Source organism: Leucopleurus acutus (genome assembly GCF_964270905.1).
Source record: "Leucopleurus acutus genome assembly, chromosome: 16".
NCBI lineage: Eukaryota > Metazoa > Chordata > Mammalia > Artiodactyla > Delphinidae > Leucopleurus > Leucopleurus acutus.
This window is the reverse complement of record NC_139158.1, coordinates 57,979,969-57,997,772: the sequence shown is the minus strand read 5'-3', so window position 1 is coordinate 57,997,772 and position 17,804 is coordinate 57,979,969. Positions and strand designations below refer to the sequence as shown.

The window sequence follows — 17,804 nt, the reverse complement described above, 5'->3', positions numbered from 1 at the left end:
CTCTTGAGTGGAGGCTCCTCATGCCCCAGCCTCATCCTGCACCCATGCCAAGGTTCATCACTGCTGTTCCCAGACCATTCCCTCCCAAAATGGCACAATATTTTCATTCCCTCAGAGACTCATGCCCCTCCTTTCCTTCACTGCTCACATCTACTGCCCTCCTAATTATGCTACAACACTTCAAACAGCTTCTGAATGTGTTCACAGTCTTCTCTTCCAAAGCCGACACTTCCATTCCCTCTGAGAGATCAGGGGGTGGGCCATGCCATGCTCTGGCCTCGCTGCTCCTCAATGCCAGTTCCATACCAGTAAAGCAGCACCCAGAATGTCTTAACTTCTGAAATCTTCAGCTCCAGAACCTACTCTCTGACTACAAAATGCCATCATACTTTTAACTATCTCACTCCCCAAACCTCATCCCGTGATGTCACTGAGCCTTTGAAGCCTTCAGTTCCCCCATTTTCCCTTATTGCTCAGAAATTTCTGACTTTCCTCTCATCCACATTCAGGGCCAATCCCCAGGGACAAGACAAACTTTTTTTTTTTTTTAGCGGTACGCGGGCCTCTCACTGTTGCGGCCTCTCCCGTTGCGGAGTACAGGCTCCGGACGCACAGGCTCAGCGGCCATGGCTCACAGGCCCAGCCGCTCCGCGGCATGTGGGATCCTCCCGGACCGGGGCACGAACCCGCGTCCCCTGCATCGGCAGGCGGGGCTCTCAACAACTGCGCCACCAGGGAAGCCCCAAGACAAACTTTTGATCTCTGTTTTGTCAGGGAAAGGGATGGGAACAGATTTTATTTAGTATTTACTAAGCACCAACCATGTCATATACATTACAGTTTTCCATCTTTGCAACAACTGTAAGAGTTAGTATTATTTTTAGAGGACTGATGGGAAATTCAAGCTTAGAGAGATCTTCCCAAAAGTCATAGAACTGCTTGATAGTGGAGCCAAGTACAGAACACAGGTTTGTCTGATGCCAGGGCACTGTGCCATGCTAGCCACTTCAATTCTCTTTTTTCCTTTACTTCTGCTCTACCCACAGCCCATTTGTGGCTAATCTGATGAGGCACCTTCTCTGCTTGCTCAACCTCAACAAGCCCTCAGTGCTGCCTGGCAGTCCCACCACTGCCATCTCCTTCCATCAACTCCTCCAGGGCCCAACCAAAGCCCTTAACACGCTCCTAACACCATAACTTCTTAAACTGCAGCCACAAGATCACTCTACCTACTGTTAAAGAGGAAAGAGGGGTCAACAGGTGTAATCAGGTAGAAACTGCTCCCCTACCTACTGCTTAGTATCTGGACCCTTCCATGTCCTGGGCTCACCGTCCACCTGTATACCTCTAACATGAAGCTTCTCAGGAACAAGTACCACTCAAAGGCCTCCTGGACAAACCTCAGAATCACTCCAAAGCTTCCAGAAAACAGCACATATCTGAGAGTTGGTACATTCCAAGTAGTCACTGGGAAGATGGGAAAAGAAGTGGATCAGGATGGTCATCTCCAGCACTTCTTCTCCCCCTAGATTCTAAAGCCTCAAAACAAAATGGAAAAGAGGCAGAGAGAAATTCACAAGGCAGTGCTGGAAAAGTACTCACTATGGGGCCTGGCCCAGGGCAAGAGCTGATTTTAGTACTGGTGCAGACTGTTCTGTGTTGCAACCACCCTTTGCTCTGGGAATAGTAACTCTGTTATTATTCTCAGGGCACACATGAGATAACTGAAGTCTCTCACTGGGTGGTCCAATGCCAGTGCCCCAGTCTCTTAGATCCTAATCCACTTGAAGTAGTAACACTTCCAGTATCTGTTCTGGACTTGTGACTGTCAAACTGTTATCTGATAGGACATGCCTTTGCAAGGGCTTCTCAGTGACTGGGGGAGCCAATTCCTGATGAGATCTCCCTGGCTCCTTAACCAATCCCTGGTGCCTTGCTTAATGGGCTCTTTTATTCCTTCTCCATTCTGTGAGTCTGAAAACCCAAGGTAAGAGGACGTTCCCCCTCAGTACCCAAGAAGTAGCAGGGGACTACAGCAGGGCTGTCTTTGACTGACCTCTACATCCCCGGACATCTAACAGGAACGAGCCCTCAGGGCAAAATAAGACACCAAATGTTAATGAAGAATTTGGCTTTTCCTCCTTCAGACAACTGGCTGTACAAATAAAAACCCCTGGACTTCCCTGGTGGTGCAGTGGTTAAGAATTCGCCTGCCAATGTAGGGGACGTGGGTTCGAGCTCTGGTCCAGGAAGATCCCACATGCTGCGGAGCAACTAAGCCCGTGCGCCACAACTACTGAGCCTGCACTTTAGAGCCCTTGAGCCACAGCTACTGAGCCCGCGTGCCTAGAGCCCATGCTCCACAACAAGAGAAGCCACCGCAATGAGAAGCATGTGCACCACAACGAAGACTAGCCGCCACTCGCCACAACTAGAGAAAACCCTCATGCAGCAAAGACCCAACACAGCCAAAAATAATTAATTAATTAAAAAATAAATAAATAAAATAAAAATCCTCCAATGGTCCAGCCTGTGTAAACAGGGAACATTATCACTGCTGGGAAAATATTATGATGCAATGGCTGGATAATTTTCCTTCTGTGTGTGTGACAGTATGTGAAGTATACACATACGATTTAAAGAAAAAAACCTGGGCTTCCCTGGTGGCGCAGTGGTTGAGAGTCTGTCTGCCAATGCAGGGGACGCGGCTTTGTGCCCTGGTCCGGGAAGATCCCACATGCCGCAGAGCGGCTAGGCCCGTGAGCCATGGCCGCTGTGCCTGCGCGTCCGGAGCCTGTGCTCCGCAACGGGAGAGGCCACAACAGTGAGAGGCCCGCATACTGGAAAAAAAAAAAAAAAAAAAAAGAAGAGAAAAACCTAAACAACAACAAACCCTGATGCCTGTATATGCACCACTCAGCTTAAGAAATCAAGTATTCCTAGTGCCTTTGAAGCCTCCTCAATGTCCTTCCTCAAAGGCCCTCTCTCTTCTACCCAGAGGGAACCAACATCCCAAATTTTATGTAGCTTTACCATACTTCAATGTATCTATAAACTATATATGATTTAGTCTTGTCTCTTTTACTTTCATACAAATGGAATCTTAATACATGTGTTCTTTTGTGACTTGCTTACTTCTTTCAGCATCCCGTTCCTGAGAGTCATCCACGCTGTAGGTAACACGCAACTGTGGGTAATATGTATGTTGTAGGTATATGCTATATAATTCATTCATGCTCAGTGCTGCAGAGAAATTTCTCTTTTAAAGTGTCCCTCAACAGTTTCATATCAGCACAAGGGAACACATGAGAGGGTGCAGAATGAAGCAGATGGCCACTGCCTGGGCCTTCCCATCACAGGAAGGTGAAACTCAGTTTGGTCACCAGAGTTCTCAGACTTTATGTGTCAATGGTACCAGCATCTCTGCTCCTCATTGCTAAAAAATCTCTGCCTGATGTAAAAAATACTCTGGAATCTGTAAATTGCTACAGGGATAATGAAGGTGCTGCCCGAGGGCCAACCATTCACTGAGGCTTGTAGGAAATAGTAGATATATGGTCAAATGATATTCAACAAAGGTGCAAAGACAATTCAAAGTAGAAAGGAGAGTCTTTTCAACAAATGGTGCTGGAAAAAATGGATATTCCCATGTAAAACAATGAACATCAATTCATACTTTGCACCAGATATTCTGCCCATTCGCACCAGCCACAGTGGAAAATCTCATACTTCATAGGGATGGCAGGTCATGTTCTCAGAATGATTTTGCCTCACTACCGGGGTAAAATTAGTCCTAAACTAAATGCTGCTCTGCTTCTTGCCTAACAAAGCTTAAAAGACAGGCCCAGATGATAAGAGTAGAAGAGAAATAGACCAGTTATTATCACTGTATTCCCTATGTTCGCGGCTAGAGGAAAGACTGAACCATGTTAACCTGAGACATGAAAGATGTAAAAAATGTCTAAATTGAACTTCTAGAGATGAAAAATACAACTTCTGAGAAGAAAAAAACACTGGATAAGACTAATGACATGACAACTGTTGAGAGCTTAGCTACTCCGTGGTACTGCTACCTCAGCATCCATCTTGTTTGGCCAAGCGGCCTGCACAGGCCTTAAACTGACACTAGCCCCCTCATGCAAGCGCATGCCCTAGACAATAGCCTGCAGAGTCACAAGCAAATATAAGTTCCTGATATGACTTTCCCAGAAGCCCTTGTCATCAACAGTCTCCCCTGCCTCCTTAGTGCCTTCCCCTTGTATGCCCCTTATATAAGACCTCCATGGAGCTTACCAAAATTCCACTCTTTTTGGTTTGAATTGACCAGTTTGGCCTTAGCCAAAAGGCTAAGGAATCCCAAAGCACTCCAACCCATAGACCCTAATAAAGGCAGGTACCCAGGTCCAGCCTGCACCTTGCCTTGACCACCGCCCCCTGCCCCCCACACCTCCGTGTAGCCCCTCAAGGCATGCCATTTCAATTTCTTTTGTGGTCTTTTGTTGAACCTGGCTCACCATCCAGCAGCCTGTGTTCCGTTCAACAAATGTTAATTTAACAAACTCATAACAACAATGCAGAACAAAAGATTAGTAAATCAGAATATGTAGAAACTATGCAAAATAAAACATAAAGAGAAAAAAGACTAAAAATAATTGTACAGAGCATCAGGGAGCTGTGGGACAACTTTAGGCAGCCAAATGTATGTAATTGGAATCCTTGAAGGAGAGGGGAAAAACTGAAGAAATAATGGCCAAAAAATTTCCAAATTTGAGGAAAACTCTAAATCCATCAATGCAAGAAACTAAATGAATCCCAAGCATAAGCAACATGAAGAAAACCACACCAGTCACATAAAGATCAGACTGCTTAAAATCTGTGATAAAAAGAAAGAAAATCTTAAAAGCAGCTGGTAATAAAAGACACCTTATATAGAAAGGAACAAAGATAAGAATGACAGTAGATTTCTGCTCAGAAATAATGTTAGTAAGAAGACAGTGGAGTGGAGCAACATCTTTAAAGCACAGAAAGAAATGGTCAACCTACAATTCTTTACCAAGTGAAAATATCTTTCAAAAGCCTCAGGGTTGGGACTTCTGAAATGGCTGTGAGGAGTCTGGAAAATTCTCTCCCCAGGAAGCAGCCATAAAACTGGACTGTCAAAAACAACTATTTAAGGACTCTGGAACAACAAAACTGAGAAGCATTTAAGGAATTCTACTGAAGCTTGGTAAGAACAGTGGAAATCTATGGTATTTTAGCTTGGGGCTATTCACATTACCTCCCCTCCAGCTCTGTGGTGCAGAAGTCTTATGAAGGAGAGAGGCTGGCCTGCTGGAGTGGTTGACTTTATCTGGGGGCAAAGCACAGAAAATTCCATACGTAGGGATATCAAAAACCAAAGCAATCCAAATGGCAAACATGGGACTTCTCTGGTGACGTGGTGGATAAGACTCTGCGCTCCCAATGCAGGGGGCCCAGGTTCGATCCCTGGTCAGGGAACTAGATCCCACATGCATGTCACAACTAAGAGTTCATATGCTACAACTAAGGAGCCGGTGAGCCTCAACTAAGGAGCCCGAGAACCGCAAATAAGGAGCCCGCCTGCCGCAATTAAGACCTGGTACAACAACAACAACAACAACAAAATAAATATTAAACAACAACAACAAGTGGCAAACATTCAGGGAAGACCAACGTACCAGAGATCTCAATGCTGGCTGGTACAATCAGCCAGAAATGTAACAGGAAAATCAGAGGATTGAGACCATAGATGGCAATTATGTCTTTACATACCACAAGAAAGATGTGTTGTAAGGCACTGTCCTGGTGCCAGGTGCACCAAGAGACAAGTACAGGAATGCTCATGAGAGCACTGTCTGCAATAGCAAAAAACTATAAACAACCCAAATGTCCATCAAGAGTCAAAAGGATAAACAGCATATTTTCATACAAAGCAATCCTATGGAACCATGAAAATGAATGAGCCTTACGGCTACACACAACAATCTGGATGAATCTTAGGACCAGAACACTGAGTGAAAAAAGCAAGTCCCAGAAGAACACGATAGAGTATGATCCTAATTTGTATTAAATTCAAAAATAAGACATTGTTTAGAGATATAGGCATATGTGGTAAAACTCTAAAGCAGGCTCCTGAGGATTAGGTACTGGGCAGCTTGCCTGATCAAGGTCAGCAGGGTAGGGAAGAGAAGGGCGCATAAAGGAAATGAATGAAAAGGAGGCTGCATAACAAAAAGTCTTTTGATAGCAGAAGTCACTAACTGGGAAAGGGAAAAGATACCAGAGCTGGAAACATTTCAAGGTAAAGCAGGTACTATTCTTTTTGTCCATAAGTAGTTCACTGGGCCATCCCTAGACCAAAAATCAAAAGACCTGGACCACCCCCCGAGATGTCACCACTAACTTGTACTATAACCTCAGACCCATTTTTCACCTTCTATGGGGCTCAAGATACGAAGATCAATCAAGATAATGCATGCTGATGAGCTCTTTAAATGCCTTCAGAGGATGGGAACAGATAAATCTCAGTCTCAACTCCAGGCATATTTACCTAGATCCAAATGACATTTAAGCTTCAGGACCCCTCACCTGCTCAAGCCCCTTTTCAAGGCCCAGAGAAGAGACTTAACCCTTCTGTATGTACTATTTTTCCTTAAGAGAGCCCTGAAGTGGTATAAACTTCAAACCCTATAAAATTGACCTGAGCCCTGAAGTGGTGAAATGCTAAATACACAGCCAGAGGATACTCCTATTTAAATTCTCTGCTCTACTGAAATTTCCTGCCTCAGAAAACCATCTCCTAAATTCAAACTACATTTTCCTCAGGAACTAAGAAAGTGTGAAATCTAAGCTCTCAAGTGTGTGACTAACAAGGCCCCAGAAATTCCTGGCTTTATTCGTGTGTAGAGACCTCAGGATACACTGAATCTTGCTGGATAACTCAATACAGTGTAAGATTATTTTTCTAACAAGGACTTTTGCTAAGAAGGTGCAAACTAATTTTGGCAAATATCCTTGCTAAATATTTTAACTGGCTCAACTATGACACAGCACAACCACCTCTGTGTTGTGTCTACAAGCTGATTTTAAAACATTATGCAACTTTGCCTCAAGGCTGGGGGTACTGTCACACACTCTCCTGTCTTTGGCAAATGTTCCTAACTTCCTGGTTTTTTGCACCAGGATCTGGAGAGGCAGAAATGCAGGGGGCACAGCATGATAAAAAATGCTACCTGGCATTTTGTGGATCGAAAACCAGGACTCCTTGTGCTTTATCTTCTATGACAACGGAGGAGCCAAGTTTAACCAGTGATCTGAGAACATGGAGAGCAACCTGTCACTGGAGAGAATATTTTCAAGAAGAACAAATTATCTAGAGAGGGAATTTGCTTAGTAAAGGATGAGGAATTTGTGGAGTAAGTCATAACTCCTCTTCCACAAAAAAGGCTTATCTAACAGGGAAAGAATAGGACTCATAAGAAAATGTTATTTTGAGGAAACCAAAAAGGAGCATGGAATGAATCCCCAGGAAATCCATGTAAGACCAACACAGTTCTTGAGAATTCTACATCAGCAGAAACACTGCCAGCTTGGACTGAAAGGGATAGAGAGAATAGAAAAATGAAAGGAGACTGTTGGACCCCCAAAATTCTAGCGGCAAGAAGCAGGCTGATAAAACTAGTCAGCTACAAAGTGCCACCTTCATGAAAAGGAAGGACGACAGAGGTATAGCCACAGACCAGAGGGCAGAGTCATGAGCCTAGAGGGCAAAACTAAGAGTTTAGAGGGTAGAACCAAGAGCCCAGGGGGCAGAACTAAGGGCCATGGAGGACTATTCCTAGGCCTTGAAACCTAATCTAGGAACTGGAGTTTGTCTAGCTGAATTTCAAAGCTGCCTTGGGGTTGGGACTCCTTTTTACCTTTCATTTTCCCCCCTTTTTAATATGAATGTCTATAACTGTTATCCTATGCCAGTCCTACCTTGTATGTTGTGAGGGCAGGGGCAGATAACTTGCCTCTAATTTCACAGGGCTACAGATGGAAAGGAATTGTGTTCCGGACCTGTACTTTATGAATTAGCTCCAGAGCCTCACGTACAGCTGATTTAAATAATCTTGATGATGAGATTATGGATTTTTCAGTTGGTGAGATTTAAGACTGAATTGTTACCATAATGGAATGAGGCTTGTGGGTGGGGGTGATTATATCTTGCATGTGAGAATCGTGGGGCCCAGAGGGCACACTGTGATAGGCAGAAATTTAAAACAGCCCCCATGATCTTCATCCTCTTAGGTTACTCCTGTATTCATGTAACATTATATGGCAAAAGGGAGATTATCTGATTGGGCCTCCTCTAATCACATGAGCCCTTTATAAGCAGACTTTACTCTGCCTGGTAGAGGAGGAGTTCAGAGAGATTCAAAGTGTGAAAGAGATTCAACACAATTAAGGTTCTTTGTTGCTGAGATGGAGGGGGTCACAGGGCAAGGACTCCTGGGAGGAAGAGTTAAGAGTGGTCCCAGTTGATAGCCAGCAATGAAAGAGGCCCCTCAGTCCTACAGTCTGAAGGAAATGCACTCTGCAAACAACCTGGATGAGCTTGGGAGCAGGTTCTTTCCCAGAGCCTCCAGATATAAGCCTGGTTAATGCCCTGACTTCAGTCTTACGAAACCCTAAACATGAATCCAGCAAAGCCTTCCTGGACTTCTGACCACAGAACTGTGAGAAAATAAATGCATGTTGTTTTAAGCTACCGAATTTGTGGTAATTTGCTACACAGCAGTAAAAAACTAACCCAGGTTTTGTTTTGGCCCAACAGAACCTATTTCTGGACATGTTGCTGCTCTAGCCCATTCTAAGAGCAATCCTCAGGCAGCAGCAAGAGGACCAGGTGCAGTTCTGGCACCAGTCCTTTCTAGCACAAGTTTCCTCATCTGGAAAATGGACAGATCAAAAGAGAAAGCTTTTGTAAGTAAGAAAGAAAGTAAGTAAGTAAGAAAACACTTCTACACCAACAAGTTTTTTCAGATATCAGATGTATTATTAATTACAACACTCATGTTGAAACCTGTGAAAGAGGTACCCAGACAGAGTCAAAAACAGAAATGTCAGAGCCGCTCACCTTCCTCAGGCCAAGACTGTTGATTACTAGAATAAAGATACGCCCCTTCTCCTCTAGTTAGAAAAGTGCCCAGGAAACACTCATCTCCCTTTAAAAAACAAACACAAAGAGCAGTTGATTTACAGCATAAACATTCAGAGAATCAAAAGTCCTGCCCAAGTTAGTCCATCTACAGAGGCTGCTAAGTCAGCCTCAGATTTACCCAGCTTCTTTCATGGCCTTTGGCACTGCTTGGCTCTTTGCCATGTTACTGGTATTCGTGACTCGTGCTGAGAAAAAGAATGTTAAGGTCCTCTCTGAGTCTAGGCACCATGGTCTACAATGCTTGTTCATGTTCCCGTAGATTTATATCCTCTGATAAAAGAGGCAGCTTCTCCTTGGCCTAAAGCCTTGACCTCTTAGCTCTACATGTCTAGGCCAATTTGAGATCTGCATGTATGTAATTTATTTATGCCACACCACGTGGCATGTGGGATCTTAGTTCCCCGACCAGGGATTGAACCCGCATCCCCTTCACTGGAAGCGGGAAGTCTTAACCACTGGACAGCTAGGCAAGTCCCTGAGATCTGCTTTTAAAAGTACTGGGAGATTTTGAAAAAACACCTAAAGGTTTAAGTGGCAGAAAGAATCCCTCTAGTTTGTACCTCATATATGGTTATTTCTAGAGCTCTACTGGGAAGGGGAAGAATACAAAAAGGAATTGAGACAAGAAGGTACAGAACATTTAGATTAGCAGTAAGAGGAAATATTTTAAGTTGTTTTATAAACTGTTTACATTTCATTTTGATATGATGTTAACATTAAGAATAAGAAGGCTGCTTACCATAACCGATTGCTGGGTTTTCTCAGAAAATTTCACTTCTATATCTTCTACCTGTGTCCAAAAGGAGTGCAGATTTTCAGTTTACTACTTCAAAGGCAAAACTCTGCTAGGTCTCCCTTGTGTTCACATATTTCTAAGAGAGCAGTTCCTCCACCAAATCCAGTGTTCTCAGGCCCTGATGGCTGGCAGAGCTGGCTGCTGGTCACAAAGCTCAGAGCACCAGGCCATGATGGGCTCTCTCATGGGGACCTAAAGTCCAGCTAAATGAGCCTACGATATGTGGAGAGGATATGTTAGTCTCCACTTACATTTCACTTCGGAGAAAACTATTTTTAGGGGTGAAGGAAAGAGAACATTTTAAAGTATTTTGAATGTGTTCTCATTTAAACATGTTCACATTAGAGGATGACTCTTGCTCTCCTCTATTCATGTCAGGATTGTAGAAACAGAATATAAACAGATTCTGAAATAGGTACTCAGACCATTACTAGACTCACTGCTGTCATATTTTCTGTGTCCCAAGGCACCAGAGTTTCAGATCAAGTCCCACAGATGAAGATGGGACGATTCCACATGTAGAGACGTGGTTGTAAAAATTCAGCAGCAACTATTCTGACCAGAAAAGGGAGCACATGATCCACTTCTCACTTTCCCTGTGACCTTGGACAGGTTGGTCAATTTCTAAACCTCAGTCTCCTCATCTGTAAAATGAGGGTGTTAATTTTTCCCTTTCACAATTTAACAGGACCCAGATAACTGAGTTCCTTTCTTTTGGAACTTTTCCAAGATTATAAGAAAGTTAAAGAAACTAGATTCGTCTGTATAAAGAAAAAGAGCAGAGATAAAAACTTCTATTCCTGAAAAGTGGCTAGGTAAGGATCTGACATCCCACCAGGACCCAATGAAGAGGCTCTTTCTTAAACGTTCTCCCCAGTTTCTCCACGTTTATGTCCACTTTCACCTGATGAATGACACTAACCAGCCAGGAGCAGAATCTGGGTATGGCAGCTGTCAGGATTATGAAGCTGGTTTCTGTGGTAACAGTGCCATCTGCAGGAAGACCATAGATATGCCGGTTACTGCCCACCACCAGAGCCCACCTTGCAGGCCCCAGACTGCTTCCCCTTCTCAGGAGTGAGGGCTCCTCTTATTAGTATACAGAGTCTGAGGCCTTCAGAAAATGAAAACTTCCTCATTTGGGTACAGGGAGTCTAATGAGGGGATGGAGAAAGGCTTCCCCATGTGATTAACTCTGTTCTTTTTACACCAAATAGAAATACATATTTAAATAAAGAGTCCATTTTATCTACACTTTTAATTTTTGTCAAGGTAGTACAGATGTACATATTAAAAACCAAACAAAACATTATCAAGCTCATCCTACTAGCACTGGATATTATCATTCTCTAGAATTTTTTGCTAACATAATGGGTAAAAAAAAAATTATTTTTGCTAACATAATTTGCTAATTATTATTTCAAATTGCTTTTTTCCTGACTACTAGTAAGGCTGTACATATTCATATATATATATATACATTTACATACAGTGGACCCTTGAACAATGTGAGGGCTAGGGGTACTGATCCTCTGCACAGTTGAAAATCCATGTGTAACTTTACAGTCAGCCCTCTGTATCCACAGTTCCACATCCACGGATTCAACCAACCATGGAACATGTAGTTCTGTAGTATGTACTTACTGAAAAAAATCTGTGTATACGTGGACCTGTGTAGTTTAAACCTGTGTTCAGGGGTCAATTATGTGTGTCTGTGTATGTATAAACATTAAAATATATATATTTTTAAAATATTAAAATTTTTTTTTTGTTTTCCACTCTGGTAAACTGCCTGCTCATATTTTTTGCCCATTTACCACGGGGTAGCTTGTCTTTTTCTTATCAATTTATAAAAGCTCTTCATAAATTAGGAAATATACCCTTTGTTTATTTTAAGTATTCTAATCTTTTCACCAGTTTATTGCTGGTCTTTTGATTTAGTTTATGGTTTATTTTGCCAAAAATATATATATACATATAAACAAGTTCAAGTTTTGCTTTCCAAAGATGACATACACTTACCCTTTTCTTTAACCAAGATCTGAGATGTCAACAATGATTCTGAGAAGACCACAGATCCTAAGCACCCACTTCCTCCCAGCAAGTCAGGAATGTCATAGATGGTCATACAAGCCTGTATCAAATAAGAAACCAGAGCTAGTCCAATTGTCAGTCCTAAACATACAGGGAAAAATCCATAAGAAACAGACCACAAAATACTAAGGCACATGGCAAAAGAATACTGGAGAATTTCTAAGGAAAACTCAAGTATATCTTGAAATACATCTCAAACTGGGAGAGGACTTCAGGATCACCCAGGCTTTTGCTCCTTGGTCAGACTTGGGCTAGATGAAGAATATCTTTAAGTTTCTGTAAATTCCCTCAAATTGCTTATCCTCCCTAAATGGCAATGCAACAGCCTTCCTTCTTAACCATGACCAGTGTCACCTCCCAGTGTGTCTACATGTTCATCCACTCCTTCTTTGGTTTGGGCTCGAGTTCTGAACAAATCTGGAAAGAGGGATACATGTCTTCATGGATATTTCTGGATACCTGTCAAAACATGCAAATGCTCCTTTCAGTACCAAAAAATTAAAAGAAAGCTGTTCGAGCTTTAATGGCCAAGACAAATAAAAATAGAGGCTTCAGCAGGCCAGAAAAAAACTAGAGCAACTCAGAGAAAGCTCCTGAATGGCTGGTAAGAAGGCTATAATTTAGTTAAAAACCACTGAAAATGACATAATTCTGAGATGAATCTAGCAGAGGAAATGCAGAAATTGGTACAAGCCAGAGTTAGAGTTTGAGATGACCGTGAAGATCTGGTGAAGGACATAGGATAAGCTGCACGATGAGCACTTCCTGGCCTTCCTGGCCTGATGATGCTGAATGGCCAGGTACAGAGCTCCTAAAGCCAGAGCTCATTTTCACACCTTGTTGTCCTCATATGGGATCCCTGCTCTATCCTCAGTACAGAGACAAAAGACCTAGGCCTCTTGAAGGGACTGTTAGATTCTCAAATAGATGGCAGGGGACTTCCCTGGTGGTGCAGTGGTTAAGAATCTGCCTGCAGATGCAGGGGACACGGGTTTGAGCCCTCGTCTGGGAAGATCCCACATGCCGCGGAGCAACTAAGCCCATGTGTCACAACTACTGAAGCCTGTGCGCCTACAGCCTGAGCTCTGCAACAAGAGAAGCCACTGCAATGAGAAGCCCGTGCAGCACCACGATGAAGAGTAGCCCCCGCTCTTCGCAACTAGAGAAAGCCCGCGCAGCAATGAAGACCCAACGCAGCCAAAAATAAATAAATAAAAAATAAATAAATTTATAAAGAAGAAAACAAAAAGATGGCAGAAGAGTTGAAAGGAAAAAAACCATAGTTAAAGTCCTTAATCATCCATGTCGTTGTGATAAAGGAATGTACAAAGTGACAGACAGGCTTTATATTTCAGTTAACTTTCTCATTAGGCATGACAACTGGAAGGTTTATCTAAATTTGTTTCAAAGAATTTTTAGTATCTGAAGACACAGAACCTTCCTGGGCTACATGGTTCCTCTTAAGTGACAATGATCAGTTAGGTTCCCAAATCAATTAGGAAGACAAATCCTGTGGTTTCCTAATCCCGCACTTCCCTATTTGGCCTCTGGTGTTGAGGAAGGGGAGAGAGGACATTAAAAAGAATACATGTAGTATTTTTTAGACACTTGCTATGTACTTCCCACATGTGGCATGGGGAGAGAAAAAATATGAAGCATCGTTCCTATCTTCAGGAAACCTATAAAGTATAGCTGGAGAGACAAGAGCATTCTTACATAGAAGTCATCATGTGACACATTACTATAGAATTACTCCCTAATTTATGTAATTTATTCCCTAATTATGTATTCCTATAGGAATACAGTACTTGTAGGGAGAAATCAGTAGGGTAGGCTTGGAGGAGGAGACAGAACTTCATCTTTGCCTGGAAGGGAGGATAGGATTTGGACAGAAAGCACCAACATCCTATCTTTTCTTTCCTATTTCATTAGCTGCTGCTGAATGTGTACTTAACACAGTAGTATGATTCTACTGGACTGCTAATCACCTACTCCAGTGCAAAGCATCTTCCAGAGCATTGCACGAGAGTCTAAGAAGAGAAGTCAGGGAAACTAAAGTCCAGCAAGGAGACAAAGTATTATTACCTAAATATCAGAAAGTATTTCCCAGTGTCTTAATAATGTCACAAAAAAGTCTCCATTAGCTCTAAAAGAACATCACCACAAAATACTGACAGAGACAGGGAGCAGGTATGTTATATACACAGAAACTACTCACAACCTTAAAAAATTACCCATGTTGTATCACTCTCTGTAGATGAGATAACACTATGCTTGTCCCCTGGTGATGGCAGTGGGCATGCATTTGCACCAAGTCATCCACATCTGCCCACCCACTTCCCTATGACCAAAAGCTCACTGAAATTAAGGTTCAGGCAGTAGCCACAGAATGGACTGAAGGTACAACTTGTACCCATATATACTACAGCCAGAATCTTGGCTGGATGTCCACCATCCTCTTATGCATTGCTTGCCAATTTTCTTCATATCAGGATACACTGGGGTAAACAGAGGATTTGGATGTGGCTGGGAGCAACTGGTTTAGAAACCCTGGCTCCCCAAGACCACGCCAGCTCACCTCAGGGACCAATATTTCTGCATCTCTACACCCATTCCCTTGGCCCATTAGTTCTGCCTTCAGCACATAGGTCAGAAAGCTCTGTTCTCACTACCCCACTTCATAGGAGCCTCAGGCCCAGTTTTTTTTTTTTTAACGTTAGTTTTTATTTTCATAAGCGCCTGTTAAATAAGGGCATAAGGACTTCCCCTGGTGGGGCAGTGGTTAAGAATCTGCCTGCCAATGCAGGGGACACGGGTTCAAGCCCTGGTCCAGGAAGATCCCACATGCTGTGGAGCAACTAAGCCCGTGTAACTACTGAGTCTATGCTCTAGAGCCCACGAGCCACAACTATTGAGCCCACGCGCCACAACTACTGAAGCCAGCGTGCCTAGAGCCTGTGCTCCACAACAAGAGAAGCCACCGCAATGAGAAGCCCGTGCACCGCAACGAAGAGCAGCCCTCGCTCGCCCCAACTAGAGAAAGCTCGCGGGCAGCAACGAAGACCCAATGCAGCCATAAATAAATAAATTAATTAATTAATTTTTTTTAAAAAAAGGGCATCAACACAGGCCTTGGAACACAGAGAAGCCACTGAAAACTTGGTCTGTGTTGAGGTAGGCTTGTCATCAGCTCCCATTTCCATGTGAGGTCAGAGAAACCTCAGCCACTTGGAAGAAGCCTTCCTAATCTCAGGAAGAGGTGTCTACCACCCCCACACCCTCACACCCCCCTTCCCCAGCTAAGACTCTGCACCCAAGGGGCACCTAGACATGGGAGTGTGGATGTGGTAAGCCTTGTACAGCTGCTGGACACCCTCAGAAAGCACAGGCTCACCACCACTGCAGCTGGAACAGTCCTGAAAGTAGACTAGTTTTCTCAGGTAAGGGGTGGGCTGCCTAAGACTCCCACCCACTCCTACCTCACCCCTTGTAGATGGTCCTCTACAGGCCATTCCCTGCCAGCTGACCTGTAACAGCTCTGCTTACCGTCTTCACAAAGTATAAGCTATCTTCACTGTCCAGAGGCACAATTCTACAAGAGGAAATTGATGGGAGAGACATATATTAAATTTACAGTGTTCTCTTTTTTTCAACTTGGAAGCAACTCACACTCAGATCTCTCTCAGGGATTTTCAAAACACTGGGTTGCATGTATGCAGAATTCCACTTGGAGGGAACTAGGTTCAGCCCCCAACCCACCCTAGTCTTTCAGTGGAAAGCATTCAGGGCAAAGGGCCTCAGCTGAGCACAGCCACCTCCAAGCCCAGCCCTGGAGTGATGCCACTGCCAGGTGTAGAAGGGTGAAAAGATCATCCATGCCAGCAGTTACAAGGTAGTTGCTCTTCATTTTGCTCCTAAAACTTGCCCCCAGTGAGGACACACCATAAACATATACTTACCTTCCCTGATTATTCACAGCATGTATATGAAAAGCCATCTTGGAGCTGTAGACCCAAAACAAAATAAAACAAAAGTCAGTCTGCTTTTGTGACCACTGTGTTGGCATCCTCCCCAGACACCTGCCACTGCAATGCACCTGTGCTGGGCTCTTACAGCCACCAGTGAGGTGTGTGTCGTCCTTACCTGCCTTAGGGTATCATGCCATCAGCAAACATGGGGTCAGTGTCTGACTCCAGTCACGGCCCTGCCTCTGTGCAGATTCTCAGGGCTATCTTGACTCTTGGACAGAGCAGGAGAGAACTATGTGATTGCCATCCATGGCAGATTGAGGGTAAACCTCTACTTGCCCCAGGCCTCTGGCCCACAGCTTGACATATTCTCCTGCTCCTCCTCCTCTTCACCACCTTTGAAGTCAAGCTGCCAGCCCTGCTCGGAGTCAGACTGCTACCCACAGTCAACTGCTATGTAATAATGGGCATGGTCAGGCCTTCAGAACTGAGGAATAACCAGAAAACCCTTTTGGCATCAACTCTTTTTGTAAAAGAAAGTTTCTAAATTGAATTAAATTTAATTTTTTTGCCTTAACAAGTACTAGTCAGTCATATGCTAACTTCCCGTGTCCCTCTTGGGAGAAGATTTGCTAATTTGGTGCAGTTTGAGGGAAGTGACTATGTGAAGAGAAGGAAGTGGGGCTCTTGGGTGGAGGGCTGGCCCTGGAAGACTCTCCTCCTATTGCCTGGAATGTATTCTCTCCTTGTTCTTTCCTCCAGCCAGGGTGGTACACCCCATGCACAGGAGGCCATGGGATTGAGAGTGTGGCCTGCCCTAGAAAGGCAGAGTGGGCTAGGCAAGGCCCCGAGGACAGGAGGAATGGAATGACTTTGTCAGCCATGCCGATGATAAGAGAGGAGAACCCACTGAGACAGCAGCTCCCATTCACTTGCCCAATCACTCTACAGGGCAGGAAGATAATGAAACAGATGCACAGAGAGCTCCCTATCTTGCCCAAGGTCACACAGCTGGAAAGCAAAGAAGCTTCCTTAAACTCAGGTCTGCCAGGAACAGACAGTTCAGGTCAGCACACAGCCTTAAGGGACCAAATTTCCTCTAGCCCTCCCCTCTCGTGGTCAGAGCTACAAGATTCAGAAGACCCAGAAGAAAGGAAAAGAAACCTGAAGCAAGCCTACAGCTTTGCACCAAAGAGTTCTGGTTCTTTCCTACACTCCTGGAGCTATAGCAATAGAATTCTTCTTGTTGGATCATTAACTAACTTAGTTTTCCAAATGTTCCCTCTCACTACCCAGGGCTGCAGATGTAAGAAAATGTGGGGTATGGAACTGAGGTACCACAGGGCACATCCCAGAAGTGTCCTTAAAGAAACTCTCTGATATTGGTGTCTTTTGTCTCCTTCACAAAAAAGTACACCAAGTTGTCCTCATATGGGACAGAAGCTTGAGTGGACTGGGTTCAAGAAGGTTTAGCTATGGACAAAGACTACACAGAGATCCACTGTGATATGCCAGGACATGTGTGATGGGAAGACTGCCAGGAAGCCAAATTCCCAGACCTTCTAGACCCTGAGACATGGCCAGGCTCAGGGGTTTCTACCATCTGAGAGGCAGATGAGGCTCAGGGCAACTCTCTTCTAAGCAGTGACCATCTTCATGTGCCCAGGGCCCCTAATCCTAACAAACCTCACCACTCATGTCCCCAGCTTCATCTTTCTAA

The 17,804-nt window shown here is 44.0% G+C and overlaps 1 protein-coding gene across 2 annotated transcripts in view; it reads right to left on the bottom strand.

Moving 5' to 3' along the window:
- Positions 1 to 17,804, bottom strand: part of DNAAF9 (dynein axonemal assembly factor 9) — a gene marked incomplete at its 5' end in the record, with an annotated part of 146,909 nt that overhangs the window by 48,550 nt on the left and 80,555 nt on the right. The window contains 7 exons of one of the 2 annotated variants that reach the window (XM_082858006.1): positions 5,279 to 5,350; positions 9,143 to 9,230; positions 9,966 to 10,012; positions 10,941 to 11,015; positions 12,045 to 12,156; positions 15,663 to 15,708; positions 16,076 to 16,120. In XM_082858006.1, the coding sequence (XP_082714132.1) occupies positions 5,279 to 5,350; positions 9,143 to 9,230; positions 9,966 to 10,012; positions 10,941 to 11,015; positions 12,045 to 12,156; positions 15,663 to 15,708; positions 16,076 to 16,120 (485 nt within the window). The remainder of the gene's footprint in view (positions 1 to 5,278; positions 5,351 to 9,142; positions 9,231 to 9,965; positions 10,013 to 10,940; positions 11,016 to 12,044; positions 12,157 to 15,662; positions 15,709 to 16,075; positions 16,121 to 17,804) is intronic. The other variant, XM_082858007.1, reaches the window with a different exon arrangement.